Raw genomic sequence first — 25,334 nt, 5'->3', positions numbered from 1 at the left:
GGTGCCTCTTACCACTGCAGACAAACTCTAGCTGCATGTACCACTTTTGTGCATCTGGGACTAAGGAATTGAACTCTGCCCAGCATGCTGTGCAGGCAAGCACCTTTAACTGCTAAGCCATCTTTCCAGTCCCATTGGTCTTTTTAAAAATAAGCTGAAGATTTAGTTTTGTCTTAGTGCCCAGAGTACTAATATTTTCAAGGAGTAAGCTCTATGTACTTCTAGTACCAAATAGTAGAGTTGAACATCATTTTATTGATGACTTTTTTGTTTAAAAATGTTGACAAGTCTCCTTTTGTATGACAAGTCTCCTTTTGTGTATACCAAAAGTGGTTTTTTTAGAACTTTAATATATGAACATATTATCATTTGGTCATATTTCCATCAGCTTATGTCCCTCTCCCTGACCCCAATTCCACTGAGGCCCTCCTCAGTGGTATTACTAGTAATTACTGTGGGGTCATGAATGTACTGCTCAGATCAGTCTCTGGGTATGGGGAGACAATGCCTCAGCATACACCTTTCCACCCTGTGGCGCTTATATTCTTTTCTCCTCCTCTTCCACAACATTCCTTGAGCCTTGGAGGGCATATTAGAAGTCTCTAGTGTTAAGCTCTAAGCACCCTCTAATTTTCTGTTTTGATAGGTTTTAGAGTCTCCTCAGTGTCTACCACCAGCTCCCTAGAGAAGATTTTCAGGCTAGCAGTGAGAACAGCACTCATTTAATCCACTCCTTCCTCTGGGCCTTGGGAGATGTAATAGAAATGACTTATCTCATACTTAGCAGCTTTCTTTTCTTGTCAACTTGATGGGCCTTGGGTCTCTCCAGTATTCACTACTGTCACTGAATAGAATTTGTAGCTTTGAACTGGACGTGGTAGCACACACCTTTAATCCCAGCACTCTGGGAGGCAGAGGTAGGAGGATCGCTGTGAGTTCGAGGCCTCCCTGAAACTATAGAGTGAATTCCAGGTCAGCCTGGGCTAGAGCAAGACCCTGCCTCAAAAAAAAAAAAAAAAAAGAATTTGTAGCTTTGTTCTTGCTTAATAAATTTTAGATGTGCCTAGTTAGTGCTATACTGCTTAAGTTTTTAAGTATATATTCACTCATGTAACTACTACTTTGTTCAATATATAGAACACTACCTGAATCTCAGAAGACTTTCCCATGCACTATCACTATTAGTATCCTTTCATACTCTACTCTTCTTCCCCTTATACACAGACTAATCATTATTCTGATCTTTGTCACCATAGGATGTTTTTACCTGAAATTGACCTTCAGATAAATGGCATACAATGTGCCCTATTCTTCAAGCTATGTCTGTGAGAATCAATCATATCATGTGTAGGAATATGTATTTTTTAATATTGTAATATTAATTATATCAAAATGTACTCCTTCTTTTGAAGAGCATTTGCTTTTTAGCTCTTGTGACTGTTGTAACTCTTCTGTGTATTTTCAGTGGACATAAATATTTTGAACCTGGCTATTGCTATAATAACATACATATTTTGTCCACTGTTTCTGGACCTATCATAAGGCAGAAAAGCATGCTGAAAGTACATGGTGAAGGAAAGCTGCTTACCTGATGGGTTAAAGAAGCAGAGAGAGTGAAAGGAAGGGACCAGAGACAAAATGATAGACCCCAAAAGCCTACTTCCTTAAATTGTCACCTCTCAATTACAAACCTGTCACTAAATTCATTCATTGTGAGATCAGAGCCCTCATGATCCATTCACCTCCCAAAAGCTTTTAGCACATTGCCTTTCAGATCCAAACCAGAATATGTCCCAGTCAGTCCTCAGACAACTAGCGACAAATACATAATCCAACAGGGAAAACCTGTACCAGAGGAGCTGTGCAGCATCTCATCAAAGGAAAAGATGAGGTATGGAATTTTAGAAATTCAGAAAATGTTTAAGCTATAACTTACAGTAAAGGTATATATGAAAGGGCCAGCAATCAGGTCTGTGTGATGAAAGTAGACCCAGAAGTTTGCTTCCTCTGGAAGCTGATATATGGTGTTCAGGAATGCCTTTATTTGAAGCTCAGCGTCTAATTGGAAATTGATTCTGCTTCTCTGTGTCAGTGACTTAGCAGACAGAAATAGGATGATTCATCATAATGACTATAATTTCACATACGAATATTCCTGACAGTCTATGATTTTAGAGAGAAAGCAGTATAACTCAGAGTGATCATGATATGAAACTTTACCTATTCTTGTGAGACATGCTATTCTTTAGTGATTGCATTTGGACTAATATCCATCTTCTCAGCCTGATTAATGGCAAGACAGATTTCTTCCTCTCATCCAGATATAACTCTATTAGCCAAATTATATAATTTTTAAAATTTTATCATTTAAAAAGTCAATTCATGGTTGAATCCAGTTGTGTAAGAAACAACTGAATAGCACTAACAAAGTATAGGCAGTAACCACAGGGAAATAAGTACAAACCCAGTAGTTAATTTTAGCTGTTTCATGAACAAATTTTTAAGTAAATGTTGGACTCGTACCAAGAAATAATGCTAAAGAAGAGCAACATTTTAAAATGTGAACACTGGGGGCTGGAAAGATGGCTTAGCCATTAAGGCATTTGCCTGCAAAGCCAAAGGATCCTGGTTTGACTTTCCAGGACCCACGTTAGCCAGATGCATAAGGGGCACATGTATCTGGAGTTCATTTGCAGTGGCTAGAGGCCCCGGCGTTCTCTCTCTCTCTGCCTCTTTCTCTCAAATACATACATACATGCGTACATACATACATACATATATTCATATGTATGTATACACACATGCATACACATACATACATATACATATATTTTTTTAAGTAAAATGTGAACACTGCATATATGAATATTAAGAGACAATAAATGTTGTCAACTCCAAAACCTTCACTTGTCAAAGAGGAAAGGAATGGAACTAATAAAATAAGGCACATACTATGGTGTACAGATGAAAACCCAAGAATCAGTGGTTTTAGTCATCTTGTTCTGCCTGGGCCAGGTGTTCCATCCTAATGTTCCATCAGTTTGGTCTAAAATTTTTGGGTGAAAACTGTCTTCGTGTAGTCATTTTCTTATTATTTCTAATTTGGGATGTTCTTGAAAGGCTATCTTCCATCATTTAAAATAGGTATATGTCTCCATACTTGAGAGGGATGACTATAGGAATCTTTATACCCCATTTTTCTTTTTTTTTTTTTCTTTTTTTCTTTTTTTTTGTTTTTGTTTTTGGTTTTTGGTTTTTCAAGGTAGGGATTTGCTCTAGCCCAGGCTGACCTGGAATTCACTGTGTAGTCTCAGGGTGGCCTCTAACTCACAGCCATCCTCCTACGTCTGCCTCCCAAGTGCTGGAATTAAAGGCGTGCACCACCATGCCCAGCTCCCATTTTTCTCATAGTGTTGGTTTCTAACAGTACTTGACAGATTTTACTTATTGAAGTTGGAGGACAGTTTTGCAGAAGACAGTCTGGATTTTAAATAATGTAAAAATTGTTTCACAGGAAGTGCTTCTTGGGCTTATTTCATATAAAACTAAAAAACTATATTCTAAATTATTGTCAACTATATATAGTAAATTGCCTATAATAAATGTAGAAACTGGAGTTGGGAGCATGATTTCCAGGTGGATGGTATTAGATGCCTGGGTTTTGATTGATTTGGTTTTCACTTCATGCAAGTAAAGGAAAAAAGCAAAACACTTTAGGCTGAGATGTATAAGCATTTTGGAAAACTAGCCAAATTACATTGTTGTTGCTTACTTATGGTTTAGCAAAAGTTGCACTCTAACCGCGGATGACCTCCTATTTTTGCAGTCCTCCTGCTGTTGGGATTTCAGACATGTCCCATAATCCTGCCTAATCTGAGTAATAAAAAAGACAATAGAGATTTTTTTTAAAAAAATTTAGAGAGAGAATTGGCATGCCAGGGCCTCAGCCACTGCATTTGAATGCCAGATGCTTGCACCACCTAGTGGGCATGTACAACCTTGCGCTTGCCTCACTTTTGTGTATCTGGCTTACATGGGATCTGGAGAGTTGAATATGGGCCCTTAGGCTTTGCAGGTAAGCACCTTAACCACTAAGCCATCTCTCCAGCCTTTTTGTTTATTCATTCATTTATTTATTCATATTTGAGATTTTGAGTAAGGTGCCTTGTCTTATAAATCTGCTTAATAACAGTTCTAGGGAAGTGGTTCTGTCTCTCCAGAGATACTTAATAGATTTCCCAGGTAAAAAGGACAAACTCAGTCATGGATTTCATTTTGTTTTTGTTTTTGCCTTTGTGAAAGTTAAGGCTTTTGGGGGGTGCCGATTTTATACATCTTAAAAATAAACCAGACATAAATATGAGTTAAATATTTTTGAATGACCCTAACATACAGTTCTCTAATTATATGCTTACTCTGTTATTAAACTTATATAGTGCCAGGCATGGTGGCACACACCTTTTATCCCAGCACTTGGGAGGCCCAGGTAGGAGTATGGCTGTAAATTCCAGACCAGCCTGAGACAACATTGTGAATTCCATGTCATCCTGGCTAGAGGGAGACCTTACCTTGAAAAACCCAAAATGGCTTAGCAGTTAAGGTGCTTGACTACAAAGCCAAAGGACCCAGGTTTGATTCTTCAGGACCCACCTAAGCCAGATGCACAAGGTGGCGCATGCGTCTGTAGTTTGAATGCAGTGCCTGGAGGGCCCCCTCGCATGCTAATTCATCCTCCCTCCCTCCCTCCCTCCCTCCCTCTCTCTCTCTCTCTCATTAAAAAAAAAAAAAAAGCCAGACATGGTGGTGCATGCCTTTAATCCCAGCACTCAGGAAGCAGAGATAGGTGGATCACCATGAGTTCAAGGCCTCCCTGAGACAATATAGTGAATTCCAGGTCAACCTCAGCTAGAGAGTGAGGCCTTACCTCAAAAAACAAAAGCAAGAAGAATGTAATGGCCAAAAAAAAAAAAAAAAAGCTTTTTTTTATACATACATTGACACATTCCTCTACATCATTATGTTTTCTAGCTACAGATTGCACAACGCAATCCATGATAATTAAGATTTTTTTTGTAAATTACTTTTTCCAATGCTTGGGATCAAGCCTAGAGCTGCTAAATCAACTTTTATTTATTTACTTTTGATTAATTTAAATCCTTTAAGGGTATAACATCACAGAGATTCCTTATATATTAGCTTTAGCAGGAAAGTTCGTTAGAATTTGGCATGAACCGTGCCCAGTGTTTCTGTGGGCATGAGTTACCTTCCCCCAAATTACTTGGTTTTATTCAGTTTGCTGTCAGGACTCATTATGTTGAATTTTTTGCTTAGTACACATAAGTGCATCTTTTGCCCAAGCAGGATAAGTTTCATCAGAAGCATAAACACTTTCCATTACAAGAGCCCTGTATTCCTCCCCCCACCTCTTTTTTCCCAGACACCTTGCTGACAGCTAGATGTGTGAACTTTTTTCTGAAGAGATGTGTAAACATGTACTCATCACAGACAGGACACCAAAAACAGAAAAAAAGGAAATGACTTTTCTCAAGTGTAGCCGAATTATAAGCAGGTCCACCATTGTAGAAAATGTCCCTCCTAGCAGTGGTTTTAACCACATAACCTCCTCTGGGAGTGGTGGGACTTCATGAGCTCCTCCCCTCCTGGTGACCATTAATTGCCTAAAATTCTTTCAGGAGAGGTGGAGACAAGGCCCTATCTCTAACCCTTTCCCCCAGTACTGCTTATATATCCTCAGAAAGGGGCAAGTCCTCATGAACCCCATCCCCTATAATGAAATGTTAATAATAGGCCCAGTCTTGTACGAATGTGTAGTCATAGCTACTAAGAGTTCCAAAAGGCAATGGCCGCCATTTCATGCAGGAAGGGAGGACAGCATTGCACAACTCCAAGAAAGTGGGGGCAGGGAGACAGCCTTCCAGACATTTGCCTTTTAGTGTCTTTTTTTTTTTTTTAATTTATTTATTTGAGAGTGACAGACAGAGAGAAAGACAGATAGAGGGAGAGAGAGAATGGGTGCGCCAGGGCTTCCAGCCTCTGCAAACGAACTCCAGACGCGTGCGCCCCCTTGTGCATCTGGCTAACGTGGGACCTGGGGAACCGAGCCTTGAACTGGGGTCCTTAGGCTTCACAGGCAAGCGCTTCACCGCTAAGCCATCTCTCCAGCCCTTAGTGTCTTATTTTTAACAGATCTTTCTCCATAGCCTGTAAGAAAGCAGAAAGAATCAGAGAATCAGATTTTGGTTAAAAAAATGTAAGGTATTTCCATTAAAAATTTTGTGATTTTTAAGCCGGGCATGGTGGCGCACGCCTTTAATCCCAGGACTTGGGAGGCAGAGGTAGGAGGAATGCCATGAGTTCGAGGCCACGCTGAGATACCATAGTGAATTCCAGGTCAGCCTGGACTAAAGTGAGACCCTACCTTGAAAAACCAAAAAAAAAAAAAATTTGTGATTTTTGTTGTGTTGGTTCTGAGGCTCATTTAAATTTGTGGCTCTCTATTTTTCATCATATTTGGTTGCTGTTTCTTTAGAATCTCGGCTTTAGTGTCCCCTGTTTCTGGGACTGATTACATGTTAACTCACTAATTTCACAAATCACTGAGACTTTGTTCTCCATTATCTGCCTTTCACATCTATAGGAAAAGTTATTTTGTTCTCTGTGCTGGTTTTATTTCTCTTTCTCCAACTTTGTGATCCAGTGTGTTTTTCAGAACTAAGCCTTAGTCATGTGTATAAAAATGAATAATACATATGTGATTTATATGAATATAGACACAAATATAATTTCTACTTATCTACTGAGATTACCTATTTCAGTGCATCCATCACAGCTATTTTAAATCTTATTTTTCCCAGTTATACATCTGTGTCATTTCTAGTTCTATTTGTTCTTTTTGTTTGTTTGTTTGTTTATCAGTCTTATTTTCTACCTTTTTCACATGTCTGATTGTTTTTTATTGTCTTGGACAATGTAATGCAATGTTGGATATCTGGATTTTGTCATTTTTAGTTTAAAGCATGCTGTCCTTTTATTTATTTATTTTTTTAAGATGTGTCCTATTTTCCTAGAGTATTCAGCAAAGTCTTTCCTCTGATTAGAAACTCCAATATCTTCCAGGTATTTGGGGATGCCAGATACTCACAGTGCTCTTCTTAGCTGTTACCTAGCATACTTGGCCCATCTTGCTTTGCTGTTTGTATTCAGCATAGATTTAAGGAAAGCCTTTGGCATATTTCTAGAGTTTCCTTTTTACACAGCTTTCTTACATTTGGTACTCTGTCCCTCAAATTCCAATTGCTTAAGCTGTTTCTAATCTGTTTCTTTCACTCAATAAAGTTTACTTTCTCTTCGAGCTTCACTTTCTGTGCCTGATGTGAGATGTAACCTCAGGCAGAAATACAGGGTTAGCTTGAATCTTACCACCACAACATATTTTTCTCTTCTCAAGAATCATATCACTATAGCGTCTGTTATCTGTCCCAGAACGAGATCATCTTTGGCAAATAATAGTATGTCTCACCTTTGTTATGGCCAGACACATGCCAAAGTACAATTTGGATTTCCTTTCTTTTTAAAAACATATTTGGGCTGGAGAGATGGCTTAGCAGTTAAGGTCCAAGGACCCAGGTTCGATTCTCCAGGTCCCACATAAGCCAGATGCACAAGGTGTTTCATGTGTCTGGAGTTCCTTGTAGTGCTAGAGGCCCTGGAGTGTCCATCCTCTCTCTCTCTTGCTCGCTTGCTCTCTCTCCCTCTTTTTGTCTCTAATAAATAAGTAAAAATAAAAACATTATAGAATAAAAATTAAAAATATATGTTTATTTATTTGAGAGAGAGAGAATGAGTGCTCCAGAGCCTCTAGCCACTGCAAAGGAGATCCAGACATGTGCACTATCATGTATATCTGGCTTTCATGGGCACTGGGGAATTGAACCCAGGTCCCTAGGCTTTGCAGGCAAGTGCCTTAACTACTGAGCGATCTCGCCAGCCCTTTTTTTTTTTTAAGGTACTTAATATACCACATAGAAAGAACAATAACTGGTCGCATGAGCATATTCAGTGTTGTCATTTATGGCTTACATATCTTTAGACCAGTCATAAGGAATGTTTGCTGTTTGTTTTTTTGAGGTAGGGTCTCACTCTAGCCCAAATTGACCAAGAATTTACTATGTAGTCTCAGGCTGGCCTGGAATTCACAGGGATCCTCCTACCTCTGCGTCAGTGCTGGGATTAAAGCTATGTGCCACTAATCTCAGCTATAAGGAATGTTTTTTAAGATTGCCTTTTCTTACATAATAAAACACCTTAAATTTCTATCCTCTGTAAAGTAAATCTCATTTTATTTTCCATAACTGATACTGAGATACAGTTGATATGCTACTGTACCTCTTTAAGTTTTTAAATTTGCTAGGTGCAGGCTTCTTATTTAAAAGTGAAATTTGGCACACCTTTAGTCTCAGCACTCAGGAGACGGATGTAGGAGGATCCCTGTGAGTTCAAGGCCACCCTGAGACTACATAGTGAATCCTACCTCAAAAAGCTAAGAAAAGGGCTGGAGAAGTGGCTTAACTGTTAAGGCATTTGCCTGCGAAGCCAAAGGACCCAGGTTAGATTCCTCAGGACCCAAGTAAGCCAGATGTACAAGGAGCACATGCATCTAGAGTTCATTTGTAGTGGCTAGAGGCCCTGGCGTGCCCATTCTCTCTCTCTCTCTCTCTCCCCAATTGCAAATAAGTAAATAAAAATTTAAAAACTAAAACAAATAAATAAAAGAAAAAAATTAAGTGATATTTCATTTCCATATTTATGCTTGCCATATTCTGCTTGTGACCAAAACAAAACTTTAGTTTAATACTGTCTCAAAAGAGTAAAGTGGTTCTTTATGAATTTATAAACTCCTTATAATAAATGTTTTTAAATTATGTGAAATAAGTCCTTAATGAGTATAGGGTTTTTATTTTCAATTGTTTTTTAAATAGATACTATATATTATGTACTGTCTTCCATTTTTGTTTTTGTTTTTATATATTTTAATTTTCTTCTTATTTATTTGAGAGAGCAGGAGAGAAAGAAGCAGAGAGAGAGGAAGAGAATGGGTGCACTGGGGCCTCCAGCCACTGCAAAGGAACTCCAGATGCATGCACTATCTTGTGCATCTGGCTTACATGGGTCCTGGGGAACTGAACTGAGGTCCTTTGGCTTTGCAGGCAAATGCCTTAATTACTAAGCCATCTCTCCAGCCCTGTTTTTGTTTTTATGAGGTAGGGTCTCACTCTAGCCCAAGCTGACCTGGATTCACTATGTAGTCTCACGGTGGTCGCAAACTCATGCAGATCCTCCTACCTATGCCCCCCCAAGTGCTGGGATTAAAGGTGTGCGCTACCATGCCCAGCCTGTTTTCCATTTTTATATTGAAAAATTTTAAGCCAGTCATGGTGGTACATACCTATTATCTCAATACTAAAGAGGCAGAAACAGGACTATCTCAAGTTTGAGGGCAGCGTGGGCTGTAAACAGTGAATTCCAGGCTAACTTGGGTTACATCATAAGGCCTTGTCGCAAATATGGTGGGAAGGAGTAAGGGAGGGAGGGAAATTTTTATGATTTGCTCTTTTTGCTTAATGTAAAATCAGTACTTTGTATTGTTTATAAATTTTGTTTTTAGGGATAAGTGTAACCAAATCTTCTTTGGAAGAGATTTTTAAATGTAATTTGCTAAAAGTTGTACTTAGGAATCTTATATCTCTACAATAGAAGAAACATTTTTGGCTTTTGAATCACATTGGACTTCAGTTTTAAAATTCTAAGAAGGGGCTGGAGAGATGGCTTAGCGGTTAAGCGCTTGCCTGTGAAGCCTAAGGATCCCGGTTCGAGGCTCGGTTCCCCAGGTCCCACGTTAGCCAGATGCACAAGGGGGCGCACGCATCTGGAGTTCGTTTGCAGAGGCTGGAAGCCCTGGCGCGCCCATTCTCTCTCTCTCCCTCTATCTGTCTTTCTCTCTATGTCTGTCACTCTCAAATAAATAAATAAAAAATTTTAAAAAAATGGTTTAAAATTCTAAGAAGGTAATAAACTAGCTTTTTTCTGTGTTAGAATATCTCATATACAAAAGACTCACTGAATATTTGCAATAATTATAAAATCAATCTCACCAGACCAAATAAAATACACTGCAGAATGTAGTGTAAACCAGGTGTGGTGGTGCACACCTTTAATCCCAGCACTCAGGAGGCAGAGGTAGGAGGACTGCTGTGAGTTCAAGGCCAGCCTGGAACTACAGAGTCAGCTCCAGGTCATCCCTACCTCAAAAAAGAAAAAAAAGTAATGTATATTGTTGAAGACCATTGTAGCATTTACTTTAGCCAAAATTGTTTGATCTTTTTAGATCATTTTTCTAGAGTCTTTTTTTCTTGCTTTAAAGCTTAGTATCTCACAAAAATATCTGTATTATAAAGAAAAATGTTTTAAGTTTTTCCTTTGTCATCTATTTCCAGTGAATTAAAAAAAAAAAAACTTGTTTTACACAGAAAGTCCTTTAAAAAAATGAATTCTTAAAGCCAAACTTTTTTTTTAATGTTTTTGTTTTGTTTTGTTTTTCAAGATAGGGTCTCACTCTAGCTCAGGTTGACCTGAAATTAACTATGGAGTCTCGGGGTGACCTTGAACTCACCTTGATCTTCCTACCTCTGCCTTCCAGGTGCTGGGATTTAAGGTGTGAAAAGACCTTTTTAATTTCTTGATTTCAATCCACATTTAAGCCTAGAGCTGGAAAAGACAGCTCAGTCTATAGTGTTTGCCTTATAAACACAAGGGCTTGAGTCTGTTTCCCAGAACTCACCTAAAATGCTGGGCACAGGATGCCTATAACCACAGCACTAAAGAGGCGGAAACAGGAGGATCCCTTAGTTCTCACTGGCTAGCCAGTCTAGCCTAGTTGGTAATCTTCAGGCTAGTAGGACACCCTGTCTCAAAGGAGGTGGGCAGTGTTCCTGAGTAAGGTACCCAAGGTTGTCCTGTGGCCTCCACAAGAATGGGCTCACACACAGGCCTATGTATACATTTTTTATTTAAAATATTTTGTTTATTTTTACTTGAGAGAGAAAGAGGCAGATAGAAAGAGTGAGAAAGAAGCAGATAGAGAGAATGGTTTCACCAGGGTTTCCAGCCACTGCAAATGAACTCCAGATACATATGCCACCTTGTGCTTCTGCTACATGGATACTAGGGAATCAAACCTGGATCTTAAGGCTTCACAGGTGAGCACCTTAACTGATAAGCCATCACCAGCCCCTACATATACATTTAAAAAAAGAATTTAGGATAGGAAAATACTAGGTTGTTGCTTTATTTGGGTAAGCATAAAAAGGGAATACTGTTGTTAAAAAAAAGTAGAGATTAGCCATTTAGAATAATAAATATGGGGCTGGAGAGATGGCTTAGGAGTTAAGGTGCTTGCCTGTGATACCAAAGGACCCAGCTTCAATTCCCCAGGACCCACATAAGCCTGATGCACAAGGTGGCACTTGTATATGGAATTCATTTGCAGTGGGAGGAGGCCCTGGCATGCCCATTGTCTCTCTCTCTCTGTATCTGCCTCTCTCCTTCTGTCTCTCAAATAAATAAATAATAATAAAATAGAATAGTATATGTGTAAATATCTGTTCTTTGTTTTACAGTTGACAAATTACAGTTTGAACCCCCTCTGAGAAAAGAAACAGAAGCACGGGATGAGATGGTAAGAATTGGATTTAAATATTTTCACATTATAATTTGAGAAAACTTTAACATATATTTTAAGAAATAAAGTAAAACATGGCCAGGCATGGTGCCACACACCTTTAATCCTAGTACTCAGGAGGCAGAGGTAGGTAGATCTTAGTTCAAGGCCAACCTGAGACCACATAGTGAAATCCAGGTCAAACTTTGTGCTACAGTTAGACCTTACCTCTAAAAACCACAAAATAAAAATTAAAAAAAGAAAGTAATACACTCTTTTAAAACATTAACTTTGAAAAACTAATAATAATTACGTATGTTTTCATTATGGTATGGCATATTATTTACTTTGAGTCTTTCATAGGATTTTATAGGAAGTTACTAAACATTGACTTTCGCTACTGATTCTGTTAGGTTTATGATCAACATGCGTTTGGATTGCTTTACTATGTTTTTGATTTTTTTTTAAGTATTTTAAAACTGTGAGGTTGGACATACTGTAGCTCAGTGGTAGAATGTTTGCTCTGTGTTCTAATCTCTGTTATTATAGGTACTTAACCCTTGCTTTACTTGTTTTGTCTGTTTGTTTGCTTGTTAGAGGGTCTCATTATATTGCTCTGGCTGACCTTGAACTGCTATGATCCTGGCTCAGCCACACTGAGGATTACAGACATATGCTACCAAATAAGCAATAATATTATTTTTAGATTTCTTATATGATTTATCTGTGTATAAAAGAAGAGTAAGTAAAGCAAGATATTATTACAGTTGGTCTAAAAGGTATCTTTTATTTTTAATCAATAAAGGTACAGTTTTAGAATTAGTAATTGTTCTTTTTACTATACATGTTTCTGTATAATGTCATGATTTTTCCATACTAACAGGAAAAAGTAGTATCAATAAGTAAGTGATAAATTAATGTTATTCAGTAGAGATGCAAATAACTCAGTTTTGTTTTTTTGTTTGTTTGTTTTTTGAGGTAGGATCTCGCTGTAGCCCAGGCTAACCTGAATTTCACTTGATAGTCTCAGAGTGGCCTCAAACTTGCCACGATCTTCCTACCTCTGCTTCCTGAGTGTTAAGATTAAAGGCAATAATTCAGTTTTTTGTTTACATTTTCCTTGTCAGACTTAAACCTATATTTAGTATATTTGTGGAATTTCTGTTTTTAATATTTTATTTATTTATTTTGAGAGAGAGAAAGAGGCAAATAGAGAGAATGTGCATACCAGGGCCTCTAGCCACTGCAAACAAACTCCCAAAGCACATGCTACCTTGTGCATGTAGCTTACATGTGTACTAGGGAAACAAACTTGGGTTCTTAGGCTTCGCAGACAAGTGCCTTAACCACTAAACCATCTCTCCAGCCCTGTTTGTGGAATTTCTTAAATATATGTCAAATGATAATGAGTCACTGACCTATGTCAAATGACAAAGCAAATCCAGCTAGAGAGTTGAAAATTGATTGAATGTCATAATAGTTATGTCATGACATTGGAGTTTTTACCAAATAAAATGTCTAACATCTGTAATTAATAAATCAAGTGATTAACAATAACATGACCAGTAGCTGTGAAAGTAATATTTTAAACTGTAATCTTCATAGGGAATATCATCAGACCCAAACTTCATATTACATTGGAATCCCTTTGTGGATGGCATAAATACTGGCAAGTAAGTTGTTTTCTAATTAATCATTTGATTTTGCTTAACTATGTAAAACAAAATTTTGGGGAGTATCTTGATTTTCATTCTTAATTGTTTTTGTTGATTTTGTTTAGTTTTTAATGTTTGGAGGTGTGTGTATGGGTGTGTATGTGTTTTAACAGTCGCCCAGGCTAGTCTTCTAGTCTTGAGCTCAATAGTAATCCTTCTTCCTCAGTCTCCTGAATATTGTGATTCTAGGTGTGAGCCACCTTGCCATCTATTTATTGCCAAAACACATCATGTACTGATCATTAAGACTTTTAGAGGGCTTGTGACCATCTAAGTTATATTTTTCTCTTTGTATTAGATCAACTTCAAAACGTGCAATACCACCTCCCCTACCTCCTAAGGTAAGCTCCTTAAGGATTTTAAACAACAACAAAAAAAAAATCTGTGTTTAAATAATTATATTGCATTGATTTTTTTTCAAAATTTTCTTAAATATATTTTCCTTCAGAAGGGGCTATTAAGACATAAAAATAAAGATTTCTTAAGAAATAGCATATTTTAATAGATACTAGAAAAATAAGTCATTGCTTATTTGAAAAAAATATTTGAAGGCTAGAGAGATGGCTTAGTGGTTAAGGCATTTGCCTGCATAGCCAAAGGATCCCAGTTCGATTCTCCAAGACCCACGTAAGCTAGATGCACAAGGGGGCGCACACATCTGGAGTTTGTTTGCAGTGGCTAGAGGCCCTGGCGTGCCCATTCTCCCTCTCTCTCTCTCTCTCTCTCTCTGCCTCTGTCTCTCACTTGCTCTCTCAAAAGGGATAAATAAAAGTCAAATATATATATATATATTTGACTGCATAGGGGAATGTAAAAAGTTCATTGTCATCATCAATTATTACTGCAATTTGACATTTAAATAGGATCACTTTTTATTATGACAGTGTCCTTGATTGTTGGTAGTGATTAAGTGTTTTGTGAACTGCTTATACTTCATTGGTTATAAAATTTTTTGGATTGGGACTGACTTAAAAGGATCACATATTAAGTTCATAATTGTGTTGGGGCAGTAATTCAAGTCTTACTTTCAAGATGAAAGGAAAAAAGGCCCTTCCTTTAAGACCCAATGATTATTGTTGTTGGGTTTGGTCCCAGTTTTTTAAAGTTGGTTTTTTTTTTTTTATCATCAGCCAAGGATAAGCAGTTATCCTGAAGACAACCTACTTGATGAAGAAAAATCATTGACTGTAAAGCGTTGTCCTGATTCAGAGAACAGAGCTCCCCAAATTCTCAGAAGACAGAGTAGCCCAAGTTGTGTTCCTGTAGCAGACACATCCTCTATGGGTATGGTATCAGTGTTGCCACCTCTAGAATCATATGGCTAGATATTGTGACCTGTATCAATCAGTCAGAGGGGGAAAAACTTCATTTTGTTTCTGAGATAAAGAATATCATAGCCGGGCATGGTGGCGCACACCTTTAATTCAGAGGTAGGAGGATCACTGTGAGTTCGAGGCCACCCTGAGAATACATAGTGAAATCCAGGTCAGCCTGCGCAAGAGTGAGAACCTACCTTGAAAAACAAATAAATTTTTAAAAAAAGAATATTATAATATAAAGCTTTGTTCATGTTGTTTAATTCCACATGGATGGACTATAGATTCAACTCTTAATTTGATCCCTTAGTATATATTATAGGATCCCGAGGATGAATACATGTTCCTGTCCCCCATGGGTTCATGACAAAACTTTTTTACACATACACATAACATTAAAAAGATAGCTGGTCTAGGTTAAGCATACATGCCTATAATCCCAACATTACAAAGGCATCCTGAGCTACATAATGAATTCTCAAAAAAAAAAAATTAAAGGAGTGAGAGACAGAAAAAAAATAAAAGAAAGACAGCTTGTATGATTGTTTCCTAAAATAATAACTGCATTTAAACAGCTATATTTGAAGACCTGACAGACACTACTGAGAGAGGAGAGAACACAGAATAATGGGGTAGAGATTTACAGGATAATAAAGTGCTTACTGAGCCTTTAGTAGATAGAGCCAATGCTGAGGCCTTCTTGGAGAATAGGGCATTAGCAAATGCCCTAAAACAGGAAAATCTGAATTGTATTTAAAGTATAGTCTAGTTTGGTGTATGATGTCTAAAGAGAAGGTAGTGAAAGTATGGATTGAAATTAAATCATGAAAGGCCTTGTAAATCAATCTCAGTCGGTTAGATTTTGTTTTTCTTCATGATATGTTTGACCTAAACCTAATTCGCTGCTAAGGTTGCAATGTAACCTCTACAGAATCTAAGAATCTAAGCACCAAAGATAAGTTAACTCATCTGACAATAGAAAATACCCTCTCATAAGCCCCCAAAAGGAAGAGAATTAGTGAAGGGAAGGAGGAAATAATTTTTCAAAGAATGTACTTCTTTGTGTGATCATTCAACTTTTACCCATGATTCTTTATAGGAAATGGTGATGGTATTTCAAAACTGATGAGTGAAAATACAGAAGGATCAGCACAAGCACCACAGTTACCACGAAAAAAGGACAAGCGAGACTTCCCTGTAGGTACAACTGGCATTTGGCAGTAAATTGTAACTAATATGATAATGGTCATGGAAGGAGAACAGTCTGCTTAAGAATTCATATAGCACAGCGGTGTGTATCTATAGTCCCAGTTTCTCTAGAAGCTGAGGCAAAAGAATTGAGTCCAGGAGTTTTGAGCCAATATAGACAACACAGAAAGACACTGTATCTTAAAGAAAAAAAAAAGAGTTCAAATAATTGAATTTCTAATTGGCTAGTTTTTGTTGTTGTTGTTGTTGTTTTGTTTAAGACTTAGGAGGTCTTATAGTACTAAAAAAACGTTTTTCCCCTTCCCCCACAGAAACCAGCAATTAATGGCCTTCCACCCACCCCAAAAGTGCTGGTAAGGAATATTTTTAGGTGATCTGTTTGCCATTTTTGAATCTCTTTGGAAGCAATAGAAGCTATTGAGTCATTAAAAGAAAGAATATTGTAAAATGTAAACTTGTAGGCTGGATTTGAATATACTGTGGATCAAATCACATACTTTAATTTGCTTTAATTGGTTAGAATTTAGAGAGCAAATCAGGTGGGATGGTATATACCTGTAAACCCAGCATTCGGGAGCCTAAGGTAGAAGTATTATGTGATGTTACTATGTCTTCTTCCTTATATGGGTTAAATCTTTTCATCCTTGAAGCCGTATTCACATTGGTCTATGGACAGGAGAAAAGGATGAAGGAAACTTAATACTTGTTCTCTGGCTCTTTAATGGAACTTATCTATGAGGGTGGTTCAACTAGGCATGTGAAATGGGGTACTTTTTAAATATGTACTTGAATATTTAGTAAATGTCTGTAATATAAATCTGGTTATTTTTGTCTGTTACACCTATTCCAGGTTTATACTGAGGTTATAATCATAGTAGTGTCCTTGAGTAAAATATCATTTCAAATTAGTAATGGTAGTCCCAGAATAGATCATTAGATATGTAGGGATTTTATAAATTTAAAATTTTGCTCTAGGATGGAAGAGAAAGACTGACTATTGGTAAATCATGTTAAAATATGTACTTTTGGGCTGGAGAGATGGCTTAGCGGTTAAGCGCTTGCCTGTGAAGCCTAAGGACCCCGGTTCGAGGCTCAGTTCCCCAGGTCCCACGTTAGCCAGATGCACAAGGGGGTGCACACGTCTGGAGTTTGTTTGCAGAGGCTGTAAGCCCTGGCACGCCCATTCTCTCTCTCCCTCTATCTGTCTTTCTCTCTGTCTGTCACTCTCAAATAAATAAATTAATAAAAAAAAATATGTACTTTATTCTGTGATGATGTCACAAGTATTAGGCAATTAAGAGAAGTTTAACATTTCCTAATTTTCTAAGAATGTTAACATTAGTCAAACAAGTAAGTATTTCTTTCTTTTATAATAAGATGGGAGCATGTTTTTCAAAAGTTTTTGATGGCTGCCCTTTGAAAATTAATTGTGCCACATCATGGATACATCCTGATACAAAAGGTAAAATTTCTGAATTGTATTTCTGTCTCCCATAAAATGTTTATTGTGGAAAGATTCTTTATAATCAGTGAACTAAGGTTGATGACTTTAAAATTATCTCCTTACATACTAAATTATATAGGACCCCATAGCAATCTAAATATGTACATGAGGTTTTGATTTGAATGCACTGAAATTTAACAGTATATATAGGAATGTTCTTGATTAAAGGAGACTAAAAAGATATAACAGCTGACTTCATCATTAATTCAGAATCTTCTTTTACCATAAAGGGACAGTGTTGGGAAAATTTGTGACCTCAGCCAATAAGGTCTATAGATTAGTTGATAATATTGTTTCTGTCTCACTGCTCTGTGGTTATAGAAAACTTTTTAGAAAGTTAGTACACAACTGAAAAACAGGAGTAAAGGGGTCTCGTGCTCATAACTTAAGTTGAGAATAGGGTTACTTACTATAGCAGTTACCTTGTCATTGCTTGGACAGAACACCTAATCAGGCACCACTTATGGGAGGGAAGGACTTACTTTAGACTTATAGTTTCATAGGGAAGTTTCATCATGGTAGGGAAAGCATGACACAGGAGGAAGCTGTCACATATCTGGATGAAAGCAGTTTAAGTACTGGACTTGGAGCTGGGCTAATTCGCCTTCAGGCAGGCTCCACCTTCCAAAGCTGGGGATTGAGTGTGAGGCTTAATCACAAACACTTGAGGCTATGGGGGGACACTTTGGTTTTCCAAGGTAGAGTCTTGCTGTAGCCCAGACTGACAGGTGAGCAGAGGAAGAGTTCAGGTTTATGATCAGCCTGGGCTAGAGTGTGATCTTGCCTCAAAAAAACTGAGGACTGGAGAGATGGCTTAGCAGTTAAGGTTGCCTGCAAAGCCAAAGGACCCAGGTTTGATTCCCCAGGACCACATAAGCCAGATGCACAAGGTGGCACTTTCATCTGGAGTTCATTTGCAGTGGCTGGATGCCCTGGCACACCCTTTCTCTCTCATCCTCTTGCTCCCTCTGTCTGCCTCCTCCTTTCTCTAATAAATCAATAAAAATAAAAATATTTTTAAAAATGAGAAATAATACTATTTTTAATCCATATTACACATTTTAATTTCTGTGATCCAACATTCAGTTCAAGTTTGTATCAGTCTTATGATTTATGAATTCATATTCGGTAAGATAGACTATAACTATTACTTCTTTTCCAACTTAAAATTTTCTAACATTTTTGAGCACAGACAGTGTCTACATCCTTTTATTTAAAATGTCCAAATCTTTTTTTTTTTCTTTACTACTTCTAACCTTTCTGGCACAGCAAGATTCTAGGCCTAGTGTATACTTTCCCTTATTGCAAAATTGGAATCAGTCTTTTCTCCAAGGAGCTGTAATTCTTTTTAGTGAAAATAGTTCTAGAAACCAACATCTGAATATTAAATGTATTCATTATTTGTGGTGTGTCATAATTTATACATTTAATATATTATTTTATTATTTGAGCTCAGAAACTTATTACCATAATGGCAGTATTAAAATGTAAAGATTATGTGGAAAAGATTATAAAGAGTGACTTAATCTCACATAAAATATATATGCTTTTAAAAATGGGAAAGAGAAGATGGACGTGGTAGTGCACGCCTTTAATCCCAGAACTCGGGAGGCAGAGGTAGGATCATCACTCTGCGTTCAAGACCACTCTGAAACTACATAGTAAATTCATGGTCAGCCTGGGCTAGAGTGAGACCCTACCTCAAAAAAACGTAAAAACAAAAAGGGTGGGGGGAAGAGGCTGGATGTGGTGGCACATATCTTTTAATCCTAGTACTTGGAAAGCAGGAATAGGAGGATCAATATGAGTTCAAAGCCAGCCTGAGACTACATAGCGAATTCCAGTCAGCCTGGGCTAGAGCAAGATCCTACCTTAAAAACCTAATAATAATAATAATAATAAATTGGAAAGGGGGGGATAGAGAGATGGCTCAGTGGTTAAGCACTTGCCTGCAGGGCTTAATGACCCAGGTCTGGTTCCCCATTATCCATGTAAAGCTGGATGCACAAAGTGGCACATCTGGAGTTTGCAGTCAGAGCCCTCGGGAGGCAGAGGTAGGAGGATACCCGTGAGTTCGAAGCCACCCTGAGACTCCATAGTGAATTCCAGATCAGCCTGGGCTAGAGTGAGACTCTACCTCGAAAAACCAATATATATATATATATATATATATATATATATATATATATATTGTTTTTTTTTTAAACTGGAAAGAGGTAAGTGTCATGAATTTTAGGAAATTATTTTACTTTGGATGGATGTGTGACCATCTAACTCAATCCCCACACTGTAAAATCATAATTTTCATGAATTATTTAAAAAATAATTGTAAATTCTGCTAATTTATTATTAATTATTTTAGATCAGTACATTATTTTTGGAACTGAAGATGGTATTTACACATTGAATCTCAATGAGCTACATGAGGCAACTATGGAACAGGTAACGAGTAATTTTATCTCAAAAAATAGTTTGGACAAATTGAGTAAAAAATTATTAAAGGGGTCTACTTTAAATATTTATTCTCTTCATATTTATGTTGAAAGATTTTCTTTCTCTAAGTTTTGGTCATTACCCAGAAGAAGAACATGATTTGTTTTATTTTGTTTTCCATGGTGCTGGGGGCCATACTGAAGGCCTTGAAAAGGCTAAGCACATGATCTAAACTGAGCTACCTCTTTCACAGTTCTTTTTTAAATTGTTGAAATTTGGAGGTTAAGGGGTAAGAGAAGAATATGGAAGTTAAGAATTACTATAATACTGATTACCTAAATATTCTCTTCCTCTTTTTCTTTAGTTATTTCCACGAAAATGTACTTGGCTGTATGTTATCAATAATACTTTAATGTCATTATCAGGTAAATATTTGATAATTAATAACAAGCCATAGACATGCAGAGAAATACAATTTTCATATACACAATATTGTGGGCTCGGGAGATACCCCAGTATTATGGTGGCTCACACTTTAATCCCAGCACTTGGGAGGTAGAAGTAGGAGGTTTGCTATGAATGCAAGGCCAGCCAGAGACTACATAGTGAACCCAAGGTCAACCTGGGCTAGAGCAAAACCCTACCTCAAAAAAAGAAAGAAAAAGAAAAGATGACTTCTAGTCTGAACAAGGTGATTCCAGAGCAACCTATTCTAATTTTAGTTACCTTGGGTGTTTTGTAGGGGATTTTTAGTAGTTAATAGTGGTAAGTGTTTAGGAGGTTACAGTATTTTTAGAATTTTTAAAATTTTTTTAAAATTCTTATCTACCAAATATATTTTTTTATATTTAAGTAGCTACCTAGAAGTTTAATGATTGCTTTCATTCTCATAGTAGAATACAAGATAGTTAATCATTATTTCTCTCCAGAGTAGATTCTTTAGAAATTCATGTATTTGAGCTAATGACAATATTTATGAAAAACATTCTGTGTGCATAAATAGCTTCCAAAAGGCTGAGGTCCTTAAAAGTACTTGACCTCTTTGTTTTTTATTTATGCTTTCCCCAAATCATTTTTTATTTCATTTAGCAAATATTCAAGACCAATATGCTGAAGGGTTTCCCCTACTTTTTCCTCTAGCAATTTCAGAGTTTCAGGTCTGATGTTAAGGTCTTTAGTCAATTTGGACTTAATTCTTGTGCATGGAGAGAGAGAAGAATCTATTTTCATCCTTCTACAGATACATACCCAGTTTTCCCAGCACCATTTGCTGAAGAGGCTGTCTTTTCTCCAATGAGTATTTGTGCAATTTTTATTGAATATCAGGTGGCTATAGCTACCTGGACTTATATCTGGGTCCTCTATTCTGTTCCATTGATCTACATGTCTGCTTTTGTGCCAGTACCATGCTGTTTTTGTTACTATGGCTCTGTAGTATAGGTTAAAATCAGGCATGGTGATACCACCCACCTTATTTTTGTTGCTCAGTATTATTTTAGATATTCGAGGGGTTTTTTGTGATTCCAAATGAGTTTTGGGATTGGTTTTTCTATTTCCATGAAGAGCGCCTTTGGAATTTTGATGGGGATTGCATTAAATGTCTGAATTTTTTTCTAATTCTTGCTTTTATCCCTGTACACAGTTATCTTCAAAAATAACCACACAGAATATTTCTCATATATATACATTTTTTTTAATATGGGAAAGTAGTGAATAGTCTATAAAATGAGTTCTTTCTGTACTTGAGTTTTGGTAGAGCTGAATAAATGTGCAGCCTGAGAGGAAAGGCAATATTCCCATGTATGTACATGTGTACAGGAGAAATGGGGAGAGGAGAAAAGTATATTGTTAGCCAGGATGTTTCAATTCTGAGAAAATGCAATTTTGTTAATATATATGCTTTCTAACAGTAAAAGGACTAACACCATTTTATCTTGTAAAAGAAGAATCTGATGGTATTTACTATACCTTTCCTCTGCTTAACACAGCTGTGCTTTGATATGTCCTTATTTATTGTACCCTTATTTATCCCTTAATAGAGCTTAATAGTATTGGCTAGCTTTCTTTTTATTTGTATTGCAATCTATTATATTTAAAAGTTTATTCACAAGCAGTTTTATTCCAAGATAATTTGATAGATTATTGATAAATAGATCTGTTGCAAAGATTATGACTACAATTTTATAAAATGTTCATTTTGCTCTAAAATTATGACAATGTAGGGCTGGAGAGATGGCTTTGTGGTTAAGGCATATGCCTGTGAAACCTAAAGACCCAGTCTCGATTCTTCAGGTCCCAAGTAAGCCAGATGCACATGGCAGCATATGCATCTATAATTTGTTTACAGTGGCTGGAGGCCCTAGTGTGTCCATTTTCTCTCTCTCTCTCTCTCTCAAATAAATAAACAAAATGGACAAATAAAATTATGGCAATGTATACCATTGTAACTCAGTCTATAATACAAGATTTTTTATATCAGTTTTAAGCAATTTCTTTTTCTTTGCTAGTATCATGAAAGTTTCATTTATTTTGCCCAGATCACCTATTTGTAACTTAAATATTTTAATACAGAGTATCTACTAAAAAATTATTTGACCTAGTATTTTCAAAATAGTATTAACCAAGTTTGTTTTTTTGCATTTTTCCTTTTTCTGGATCTTTGAATGTTATTGGACTCATTTTAGAAGGTAACTGTTTTCTTTTACTTGAAAATTATATTTTACTGCTAGAATTGATTCTATTAAAAGTAACATGGTTTTCTTTTATAGGAAAAACCTTTCAACTCTACTCTCATAATCTTATTGCTTTGTTTGAACAAGCCAAAAAACCAGGACTGGCTGCCCATATTCAAACTCATAGGTTTCCAGACCGTATACTACCAAGGTACGAAATAGCATCTTCATTCTTCTGGGAGTGAAGGAAATTTTAAAACAGCTATTGTCCCTTATCTGGCTTAACAACTACTTTTTCTTAATTTGCAAAGGCAGTTTACACTAAAAATGGATGTCATTCAGAATGCAAAAGATGAATGCTTCCTAAATAAATTTGATTGTCCAAATAAGTGCTTAAATTTTTTTTTTTTAATGCAGATTCTCGGGCCCTGCCTCAGTACTATAAAGGCAGACAGTCATAAGTTATAGCCCAAGGCAATTTTTTGTTAAATATTTTTATTTATTTATTTAAAAAAGAGAAAGAGAGAATGGGCATGCCAGGGCCTCCAGCCACTGCAAACGAGCTCTAGATGCATGTGCCACCTCATGCATCTGATGTACATCAGTCCTGGTGAATCGAACCAAGTTCCTTTGGTTGTACAGGCAAACACCTTAACTGCTAAGCCATCTCTCCAGCAACCACACCCCCCAGACAATTTTTTTTTTTTTTTTTTTGAGGTAGGGTCTCACTCTAGCCCAGGCTGACCTGGAATTCACTATGTATTCTCAGGGTGGCCTTCAACTCACAGCTATCCTCCTACCTGTGCCTCCTGAGTGCTGGAATTAAAGGCATGCACCACCACGCCCAGCCCAAGACAGTTTTTTACAGCTCCTTCCTATCTGATTCTGATATAATTCCATAAGCCACTATATGGAAGCCATACAATGGAGTACATTTATATTATCTTCTATTTTCAGAAAATTTGCCTTAACAACAAAGATTCCTGATACAAAAGGCTGCCACAAATGTTGCATAGGTGAGTAAGTGCTTTCTCAAATTAGGAGTTTAGGACTTACAATATCTTCAGAAATGTTCTAAGAATCTCCTAGAATAAATAGCAGTAAAGTTCAGGGGTTTGGGTGGGTAAGGGGGGTTTCAAGGTGGGGTCTTACTCTAGCCCAGGCTAACCTGAAATTGACTATGTAGTCTCAGGGTGGCCTTAAACTCATGTCAGTCCTCCTACCTCTGCCTCCCAAGTGCTGGGATTAAAGGTATGGGCCACCATGCCTAACTAAAGTTCAGTTTTTAAATAAGAGTTCAAGTGCTATTAAAGCACAAGAACGTCTGGAGAGATGTGACACAGAGATGCTTGGAGATAATAGTGTTACTGTTTTCTCTAAGCCTAGTGCTCATATAGTTGATAATCTGGGTTCCATATTTCTTTCTTTAAGTTCCCACATGGAATTTATTTTAATATGGAACACTTCACGAATTTGGGTGTCATATTTGCTAATCTTCTCTGTATCGTTCCAATTTTAGTATAGGTGCTGCTGAAGTAAGCACAGCAATTTGGTTTTTTATTTTTATTTATTTGAGAGTGAGACAGAGGCATAGAGAGAGAATGGGTGTTCCAGAGCCTCTAGCCTCTGCAAATAAACTTCAAACGTATGTACCACCTTGTACCTCTGGCTTATATGGGTGCTGGGGGATCGAACTGAGGTCCTTTGGCTTTGCAGGCATGCACCTTAACTGCTAAGCCATCTCTCCAGGCCCCTGAAATATTTACTTTTATTAGCATACAAAATATTAGTTTTCATTATGATGTTTTCAAACAGTGTTTGTTTCCCTTACAACAAAGTATTTTACCACAAATGTTAAAGCTACAGTCATATATCACTGAATGATGGAAATGTTTTGAAAAAATGTATTATTAATTGTTTTTATTGTACGTATGCAATCTAAGACAGCTATGATGTCACTGAGCTATATAATCTTATGGGACCACCATAGTGTATTCAGGCCATCACTGATAAAATGATATGCATTATGACTTTATGACCATATTTTGTGAGCATCTTCGTAGGGAGAAGCATTTATGTATCTGTCATTGGAGTGCCAAGATTTGAGATTCAGAAAATCTAGACATTTACAATCTAAGATGAAAACAAATCTAGCCAAGCATAGTGGCACATGCCTTTAATCCCAGCACTCGTGAGGCAGAGGTTGGAGGATTACAATGAGTTCAAGGTCACCCTGAGACTACATAGTGAATTCCAGGTCAGCCTGGGCTAGAGGGAGACCCTATGTCCAAAGACCAAAACCAACAACAAAAAAATCTAGCACTGTTGGACTAAGTAACTGCTTTTATAATTAACAAATGTGACTGTTGATGAGCATCAAATTGGGGAGAAGCTAATTTTTTTTACATATTTATTTACTTTCAAGCAGAAAGAGATAGAGAGAATGAGCACATTAGGGACTCCAGCAGCTGCAGAAAAACTCCAGATACATGCGCCTTTTTGTGCATTTGGCTTTACATGAGTAATAGAGAATTGAACCAGGATCGTTAGGTTTTGCAAGCAAGCACTGAGCAATCTCTCCAGCCCCCAACACGAATTTTTGTGGGTTTGAGTCAAAGCAGTTCCGGCACAGTGAATTAAAACACACATACTACATGGGAAGTCATTTCCCTCTTGCCTTAAGTAAATAAATGAAAACTCTGTGCAAAATGAAGGCATGGCCGGGCATGGTGGTGCATGCCTTTAATC

The 25,334-nt window shown here is 37.1% G+C and overlaps 1 protein-coding gene and 1 pseudogene across 2 annotated transcripts in view; one reads left to right on the top strand and one right to left on the bottom strand.

Annotated features, from left to right (window-relative positions):
• The window catches only part of Map4k5 (mitogen-activated protein kinase kinase kinase kinase 5), a 134,253-nt gene that overhangs the window by 90,669 nt on the left and 18,250 nt on the right, over positions 1–25,334 (top strand). The window contains exons 15-26 of one of the 2 annotated variants that reach the window (XM_004649167.3): positions 11,697–11,755; positions 13,343–13,410; positions 13,751–13,793; positions 14,583–14,736; positions 15,868–15,965; positions 16,289–16,330; positions 17,355–17,439; positions 19,844–19,923; positions 20,279–20,339; positions 22,599–22,601; positions 22,683–22,797; positions 23,544–23,602. In XM_004649167.3, coding sequence (XP_004649224.1) covers positions 11,697–11,755; positions 13,343–13,410; positions 13,751–13,793; positions 14,583–14,736; positions 15,868–15,965; positions 16,289–16,330; positions 17,355–17,439; positions 19,844–19,923; positions 20,279–20,339; positions 22,599–22,601; positions 22,683–22,797; positions 23,544–23,602 — 867 coding nt within the window. The remainder of the gene's footprint in view (positions 1–11,696; positions 11,756–13,342; positions 13,411–13,750; positions 13,794–14,582; positions 14,737–15,867; positions 15,966–16,288; positions 16,331–17,354; positions 17,440–19,843; positions 19,924–20,278; positions 20,340–22,598; positions 22,602–22,682; positions 22,798–23,543; positions 23,603–25,334) is intronic. The other variant, XM_045154281.1, reaches the window with a different exon arrangement.
• LOC123462539 lies at positions 24,036–24,129 on the bottom strand (annotated as a pseudogene).

The sequence above is a fragment of the Jaculus jaculus genome, chromosome 7, assembly GCF_020740685.1.
Source record: "Jaculus jaculus isolate mJacJac1 chromosome 7, mJacJac1.mat.Y.cur, whole genome shotgun sequence".
Taxonomy (NCBI): Eukaryota; Metazoa; Chordata; class Mammalia; order Rodentia; family Dipodidae; genus Jaculus; species Jaculus jaculus.
The sequence above is the reverse complement of the archived record's forward strand: the minus strand, read 5'-3'. Positions and strand labels throughout refer to the sequence as shown.